Here is an 8,510-nt window from a genome sequence, read left to right as displayed (position 1 = left end):
CGGGCTGCACCGCCCGTGCCCGGGAGCGCGGGGAGCGGCGCGGGGCCCGGCCCGCGGCTGCGGCGCGCCGCTCCCGATGCCGCCGGTGCGGGTCCCCGTGCCGGGGCAGTGCCCCCTCGGGGCGCGGGACCCGCCCGCCGTGCGGAGGGGGACGGGCGGTAGCAGGTGCAGGGGCCGCTTGTCACGGCGAGAGCGAGCGGGCGGGAGACCCCCCGGTGCCGGGACCGTCCCGGTGCGGCCGGGCCTGGCCGGGCGGTTACGTAACCCCTGCGCACGGAGCTGTGCCGGGAGCGGGCTCGGCGTCCCCCGGGCTCGGCGTCCCCCGGGCTCGGCGTCCCCCGGGCTCGGCGTCCCCCGGGCTCGGCAGCCCCCGGGCTCGGCACCCCCCGGGCTCGGCAGCCCCCGGGCCCCGCCGTCCCGGCGGGCAGCGGCACCGAGCGAGCGCAGCTCCGCTCGGGCAGGAGGGCACGTCTCGGGGACCATTTTCCCCTTCACGTCTCTTGGAGAGAACTCTAGACAAGCCCCGCGTCCTTCCCGGTCTGAAAGCCGGTGGGGATCTCTCCAGGAGCGGCCGTGTGGAGCTGTGCTGTCTGATGTCTGTGTGGAAATGCCTTCTGTGTGTTGATAAATTCTTCAGTGCTTACTGGAAAGGAGAACGGGAAAACTGTGTTGACAACTTAGCTCTTGTCTAAAACTTTGCTTGCAGAAAATCATTATTCCTTGTGATAAACAGTTTGCAGACCCTTCTGGGTTACTGTGCTGCTGCAGTAGAACTTCAGCACAACAGACTGTTATCACATTTAGAAAAAGTCTTTGTTAAAGATAACTATTAAATGCTCTGAAGTAGAGCCTCATACCCTTTCATTAGCATCTTTAATTAGCAGTGTCATAAGCATTCCTCCTTCACTGTGCATGGTCACCTGTTACTGTGTCCTCAAGTGTTTTCAGATTGCCTCCTCTATACTGAAAATTACATTGCATTCTTTTTTTCTATGGTCTCTGAAAGTGGAACGTTTGATTACAATCTCCAGCTGTGTCTTTGCTTTTTTTTTTCTTTATGGAACAACTGTCATAGCTTTTCTTAGCAGAAGGCAAACAGACCTATGATTACACTCCTGGAAGAGCTCTGAAAGTTTCTTGCTGTTTGCACAAGACTCTTGGCTGTTCCTGCCTTCTGCTGAGGTTTCAGGCAGTGTCTTCCATGTGCAAAAATGAAGAGACCTGCAGCTTTTTTAACATCTTTGTTGCGGTTTTCTTTTTTCCCCCCAAATATTAAGTTGTGCTCAGCAGTGGTCTAAAACTTGGTATAGAATTCATACTGACTTATTGATCAAAATGGAAACCCCCTTTTTCTGTGGGTTGAATGGAGATGCTTCAGTGTTAAAGTCTGCTTTTATTAGTAGTGAGGATAAAACCTGAAGTATTACTTGAGCATTTCAGAGCTGTAGTAGTGGCTTAAAACTCTGCTGTGTTTAATGAATTTATATTGTCTGCTGCTTTTTTTTTTTTCTTTTTAACTGTTCTTTGGAAATGTCTCTCTTCTTGTTTTCTTCCAGGCCTAATGTTACAGTTCTTGTGACTGTGAGTGTGCAGATCAGAAGCTGAGGTGAGAAACGCTGAGCTCTTTATACCTCTGTGGGAAAACCTTCCGTGAAGCTGTCAGGGGGTTTACTGGAAGGAGTGCAGAAGTTTCTAACTGTTTTCTTTCCTTCCCTTCAGTGTGCAGACCAATAATGTTTGAGCCCAGGGGATTGCCTGAGAGCAGGAAAGGTGTATGCTATGGTTAGCTGCCTCCCGGCGCTCCAGGGGCTGTTTTCTCGTCGCGTGACGCTCGTTCAGCACCGGGATAAAGGATAACGACTCTATGGATATACAGCAGCCTTCACCATGGTAAAACTCGCCAACCCGCTGTACACAGAGTGGATTTTGGAGGCAATCAAAAAGGTAAAGAAGCAGAAACAGCGTCCTTCGGAGGAGAGGATTTGCAATGCAGTGTCGTCTTCTCATGGCTTGGACCGCAAAACTGTTCTGGAACAGTTAGAGCTGAGTGTTAAAGATGGGACTATTTTGAAAGTGTCCAACAAGGGTCTCAACTCCTACAAGGATCCTGATAATCCTGGGAGAATAGCACTTCCGAAGCCTCGGAACCATGGCAAGTTGGATGGTAAACCAAATGTGGACTGGAATAAACTCATCAAGCGGGCGATTGAGGGCTTGGCTGAGTCCAGTGGCTCATCCCTGAAGAACATCGAGCGCTTTCTGAAAGGTCAGAAAGATGTGTCTGCATTGTTTGGGGGCAGTGCTGCCTCCATTTTTCACCAGCAATTACGATTAGCTGTCAAACGTGCTGTTGGCCATGGCAGGCTCCTTAAAGATGGACCTCTCTACCAGCTCAACACTAAAGCAACTGCTAATGCTGATGGGAAGGAGAGCTTTGAGTCTCTTTCCTGTCTCCCTCCAGTGTGTCTCCTTCCCCATGAAAAGGATAAGGTAAGACACGTTTTTTGCGTGGGCATTTTCTTGTGCTTGATGAGATGTGAGGACACAGAGTCCCAGTCTGAGGCCAGTGGTTTGTTTAACTTGCACCTGGTAAGTTAAAAATTACTGATGTGCATTTAGGATCCTACTGTGTCCAAATTTCTAAGCAGGATCACAGGAGGTGTAATGGATTGCAATTTGTACTATGAACAGAAAAGTGCAAAGGAGCTGCTGTGGGGAATTTGCCTCCTGACTTCTGTGCAGTGGAACTGAGTGGATGGTAACAGGCTTACCAGAGTTGTGTTAGCAGAACATAGGAAGCAAAGCCTCCTCTCTTTAAGGTGAGGTGGATTTGCTAAACAAATTTGAGATGATCTCTTACTTTCACATTTTTATTTGACTGCCAGTTCACCTTCTTATTTGAATTCAGGTAACACAGTGAAGTGCTGATTAGCAATTGCCACCCAACGCTGTCTTAGAGGCTTTCTCTGTTCATAAAGAGCAAATCCCTTTCTGTCCCAGAACCACTTTGTTGTGAAATAGGAAGAAACTTGATCTAGTGGAAGGGAGTTGGGTATGGATGATTTTAGGGTCCCCACCCAAAGCCTTCTATGATCTAGAGAGCGTGGAAGTGCTGGGATGAGCACTCAGGGACTTCTGCACCCTGTGCCACTGCCCACCCATTTTACATGTAGTTCATTATACAAACCAAAGGATTTTCCTATTGCTTTCTCTTATCTCTTCCCTTCCTTTCTGCCATCCTTCTGCATGCCTAAGGTCGTTGATCCTCCACTCCAACCTCAAGATGAAGTTGTTGGAGTGAAATTCATACCCAGTCAGTATCTTTCCATTCTTTCTGCTGCTGTGGGTGCAAAGTAAAGCAGAAGTTTGTCTTTTTTGTTTTTTGAAGATCAATTTGCCAGTCATTCCTATATTTGCACCACTAGTGTCCAGGACATCTAGAATGTAAAATCTATGTTTTCTATTCATAAAAGATAGGTTTTTCAGCAGAATTGGACTTTGTTGTTGTTGTAAATATCCTGTTGTGGGATGAGTTCTTTGCGTCTGTGCTGCTCGTGTTTTCTGGAGTCAGCTCCACTCTCTGGTGAGAGGGCTGCTTTATAATCTGGTAGGGTTTGAAGATTGGAAACCACTGTAGGAGTCTTCTTCCTAAAACAAAGTCTGCACAGCTGTTTTATCACCAGTAAAGTTTCTCTGAAGTTCTAATTTAACTGTGGGAGGGCTGCTGTGGCCACAGTACTTATCTGGTCAGTGTTGTGTTGTGGGCTGGTGTCACATAGGAAGTCAGGATCACTATGCTCAGAATTCCAGCAGCTTCCTCCATCCTTTTTTCAAGTGTTCTGTCTACAAATGTTTCCTGTGTACATCTGCAGCTATATCTGTAATGAGATCAGTATAGCTGTAAAACGTTATGAAAACTGGATGTAAGCAAGCCTGGCACATGAGGTGGCTGGACTGAGAGTGCTGGTGGCAGTGGAAAATATTAGCTGTGCATATTATTATTAACACAGTCTGTCTGACAGGCCGTGCAGGTCCTTGGGAAGTGCCAAAAACTCAGGACCCATTGGTATCCTTTGAGATAAATTGTTCCCTGCACTTTTCTTAAAGTGATATATCAGAGTGGTGAGTGATGATGTGAGGTGTCATAAATACTGAATTTGGTCTGGGATTTGGTTTTTTTGTCCCTCTGGGAAAATCTGTGTATGGAGTTGTTGTGTGTGTGTTGGGTTGTTAGATATGCTCTCTGAAATGTTCCCACCTGTTCAGATCTGAGCAGCTTGAACACTGGAAGGATTGTTGGTAGCATGAGAATGCACAATAGCCACAGCAGAAATTCTGCAGGGGATTTCTTCAGTAAATTCTACTGAGTATTTTTGTCTTTAGTGGAATATACTCGGTACAGATTCTTTGGGAGTATTGTGACAATGTTTCTCTTGATTCTTAGAAGAGCCTTGTCAGTAACATGAACAAAAAAGTTCAGCCTCCCAAATCCGAGAAATCCTAACAGTCTGCTGTTAATCTTTTATCCTTGCACTGTTTGATCTTTAACATGCATTTAAAAACTCTCCACATATGATCCAAATTTATGAATCTTAAAGGTGTAATGTTTTTTCCCTTTCATTTATTCAAGTGTAGCATCCACTCAGCTGCGAGTGGGTCTGACAGCACTGTCACTGTCACTTTGTTGGGTATCCAGCAGTGAGCATTCAGTTCTGGGTATTTTCTGTGTATTATGGAATTGAGCACCTTGCATGAGATCTGTAAAGCTGAAGCTTAAATTTTTAAGTCAAAATAAACATAAAGCAGCATTAGGGAAGCTTTGTTTAGTAAATACTGTTTGGCTTTTTTCAGATCTTATTTTTTATCTCAGTGTTCTGTGAATACCACATTCTAGTGTTCAAGGGCAAAAGACCTGGCAAGTTGTCCTGGTTTACTGGGTAGTAATGACATGCTGCTGACATTATGGTTTTGAAATCCCTGGCCTAAAAACACTACTTGGATGAAAACAAGCAAACAGAAAAAAACCCCTCCTGATGGGCCGAGCTCACTGCTGAAATTTGCTTATCTGACAGTGACAGTGGCCTACAAAAGGAGAGTAGTCCTTAATTCCAGTTTTAAGGCTTTAGGGAAGTGGCCTTTCCTTTCCTTTAAGTTTCCTGAAAAGTAGTTCTGAAGGGAAAATGTGAGTTGAGCTATTTCTGTATTACTTGTTCTGGACAAAAAATTTGATGTTTGCTGGTGGTGGTTCAGAAGAACAGTTTTGTCATTTGTGGGTATGACTCTCTTGACCATGGCTCCAATAAACAAGGGCTGCTGTCATCAAACACCACTGCTCACCTCCCACAGGGCACGGGGAGAGAATGGGGGGAAAAGCCAGTGAAATTCATGGGTTGAGATAAAGACAGGAAAGACAGGGAGAATAACAGCAATGATGATAAAATAATTCAAACCTCCCCAACAAGTGCTGCCCAGGGCAGTTGCTGAGCACCTGCTGAGCGAGGGGCTGGCAGTGCCCAGCCAGCTCCCCCCAGCCCATGGCACCAGATGGGCTGGAATATCCCTGGGGACAGGCTGGGTCCCATCCCAGCCTCCTCACTGGGGGGGTGAGGAGCTGGGATTGGTGTAAGCCCTGCTCAGCAACAACTGAAACATCAGAGTGTTATCCACAGAATTGTCATCCTGGAAAACTCAGCCCTGGAGAGGGAACTGTGCCACCGAAGCAGGACAGCTGTTCAGGGTTCATACAGAGTGACTGCAATGCAAGAACTACTGCACTGCTAGAAGGCTACAAGTAATATTTAGTACTGCTTGAGAGCAAAGAGCTCTTTCCTGGGACATTGTTCTGAGGAACTTCACCTGCAGTGAGAGGCAGGTTGTGAGGCTGGGTGCCTTAGAGATAGCTTGCTCTGCTTTTGTTTTGTGGAGACTTGTTACAGAGCACAGGCTGAAACGCTGTCAGAATTTTTGTAAAATTGCTATTATTAAAAAAAAAAGGTAGCACATCAGCTAACTGAAGGAGAAGTTGAAATAATTGATGTACATGTGCACTGGAAGTTTCCAGAGCATCTGAAATTTGATCTCAGGACAATAGCAGGACTGTTTCTTCCTCAGTCAGGAGGAAAATGCAGGTGGTATTATTTGGTCTCCCTTTGCACTATCCTTGAAACTGGCTTTTATGTCATTTAAAACTGAATATGGCTGTAGCAACCTTTAAGTAAATATCTTAGTATTATCCTGCAGTACAGCTTAGAGTATAAAACCAAAATTCTGGAAGCGTTTCCTGGAAAAAAAAAAAAAAAGAGAGGAACTTCTGTGGCTAAAACCCAGGAATAATATTTAAAGCAGATTCCCTGCCCTGCTGTCCCACGTGTTCCTTGTGGCATGTGTTCCCTGGTTTGGGATTGCTCTGTGTGTCTGTTGGTACTCACCAGTCCCTTTCACCGTGGGTTGCTGTACATGCAGCATCCTTTAGGCAGTAGTTCTGGATCCCAGAAACATTGATAAACTCACAGGAAACCAAATTTCTTGTGCTTTGCTTGTTTTGAAGGCCTTTAAGCATAGAATAGCTACTGCTGTATTGTGCCTGGTTTAGGTTCATAACTGTTAATTCCATGTCTTAGAGGAAAGAACTGTCCGATTACTGGGAAGTTGTTTGTGGATTGGTTTGTGTGGGGTGGAGCACAGAAATGATCTGCAACCAGAGCATTGTAATTACATCCTGACAGCTCACCCTTGCTCTCCAAGGGTGCTCTGCAAGCTTTGGCTCCCAGCTGGAGGAGGATTAGGATTCACTCTCCTCCAGCTGGTTCTGGGGAAGAGAAGTCTGTAGTTCTGTCTAAAAAATCCCGTGGTTGATAACAGATGGCCTCCATCTGCACACTGTGTAACTCTGGAAACCAGAGTGCTAAGAAATGACTTTGAACTTTATTCACTCGATTAGTGAACAGGTGAAGGAGCTCTCAGAGCCCAGGAGAGCAGCTCTGAAATGCTCCTGCCAGGGGCAGCTGCCAATGGATGCCATGGGCTGGGGCACCCGGGGTGGGACCAGGGTGGCACCAGGGGGGCTCTGCCAGGATCTGCAGTCCTGGGAACTCAGAGCAAAGATTGTCACTGTGGGAGGACATCAGAGGTGTGCTGAGTCCCTGGGTCAGCAGGTGCCACCGGGGAGGATGTGTCTGTAACAGTGTTCTCTGACACAGGTTCAGCTGGGCAGAGGATACCTGGTTAAAAAGGAGACCAGTCCAGTATGTCCAGTGTGTCAGTCCTTTCTGTCCTGGGCATATGGAATGACACCTCTCTGAAGTTTGGTTAATAAAGGAACTGTATTTACTACAGAGCTTCAAAATCTAGTCAGACAGGGAGGAGGGTGGATGATGGAGAATGTTGATAAATAAACAACAGCTTGATTCCTCTGTTAGCTTTGTTATGTAGGAAGGGAAGAAACAGCAGAGAAAATGAGAACAGATAATCCTCTCCCTGCCTTTCCCCTTGTTTTCCAGCAATTTTGTCTTAAGTCATAGTGGTGGCAGGAAAAACAGTTAAAAAGGAATAATTATTAAAGGAAGTACTGTCATTTTAGTCAAAATATAGGTTCAGTTTTCTTAAATAACTACAAATACACAGTCAACACAATCTGGTAGACAAACACAATGTGCAGGACTGCTGAGACTTCAGCCTCTGTCCTCTGTGAGTAGGTGGGTGGATGGGCTTTCTTCCTACCTGCCCTGTTCAAGCATTTCAAACTGCATTTATCCTAATGAGTTGTGATCAGTCATGTTAGGCTCTGTTCCACCTGCTTAAAGTTTTCTCTTTATTTGGTGTGTAAATCTGACTTAATTTTTCTGTCCTCACTGATTTTTTTCTCACTACACGAGCACCTCTCCTTGGAGCAGCTCCTAAAGCTGCTGCTGGCGTGGGATGCTGCTGCTTGTTCCACTGGCCAAGGGTCTGGCAGCCCTCCCATTGTCACTGCTCTTGTTGTGAAGCTGGACTTGCAGTGAGATGGGACAGAGAAAGAAGGGTGTCTGAGGAGAGTGACCCTTGTGTTGCAAACAGAGTCTCGTTTGTAAGATATTTGCTTGTTTTGAGGTCCTTTGGAAGGTCAGTTACCAATCTGGGCAGGAACCATGAATTCAGGGATGAAAATACTGGATCTTCCAAGCATATGAGAATGGACCTCTTAATTTCCTGGAATCTTTGCTTTTAAACCTTTACCAGCAAGTCAGGTCACCAATTTATCTCCACTTATCAGTGTGTAAAATGGAAATTTTGCCAAAACTGAAGTTGTTCTGAATTATAAAAGAAATTGCTGGTTCTACACATTTCACCCCATTTCTGTTAAACTGTTCAATCTGATCTTAAAGGTCCAGAGAAACTGGTGTTGGATACAGCCCCTAGATGTGTGTGTGTATGGGTTTGATTTCATTTAGAATTCTTGAACAGTATACAGCCTCTCCCAGGGATTAGGTTTCTCCTCATCTTTGAGCCTCAAATCTGGATATTTAGTAATG

At 45.9% G+C, this 8,510-nt stretch overlaps 1 protein-coding gene across 3 annotated transcripts in view; it reads left to right on the top strand.

The window, feature by feature from the left end:
* Positions 1–8,510, top strand: part of KAT6A (lysine acetyltransferase 6A) — a 31,555-nt gene that overhangs the window by 589 nt on the left and 22,456 nt on the right. For 2 of the 3 annotated variants that reach the window (XR_003531571.1, XM_027667086.1), the window contains exons 2-3: positions 1,557–1,606; positions 1,720–2,490. Coding sequence is in view for 2 of the 3 variants with exons in the window: in XM_027667086.1 (XP_027522887.1) it covers positions 1,888–2,490 (603 nt within the window). In the remaining variant the exon portion in view is untranslated. The remainder of the gene's footprint in view (positions 1–1,556; positions 1,607–1,719; positions 2,491–8,510) is intronic. The other variant, XM_027667087.1, reaches the window with a different exon arrangement.

Source organism: Corapipo altera, unplaced genomic scaffold (assembly GCF_003945725.1).
Source record: "Corapipo altera isolate COAL_440 unplaced genomic scaffold, ASM394572v1 275, whole genome shotgun sequence".
Classification (NCBI taxonomy): Eukaryota; Metazoa; Chordata; class Aves; order Passeriformes; family Pipridae; genus Corapipo; species Corapipo altera.
The sequence above is the reverse complement of the archived record's forward strand: the minus strand, read 5'-3'. Positions and strand labels throughout refer to the sequence as shown.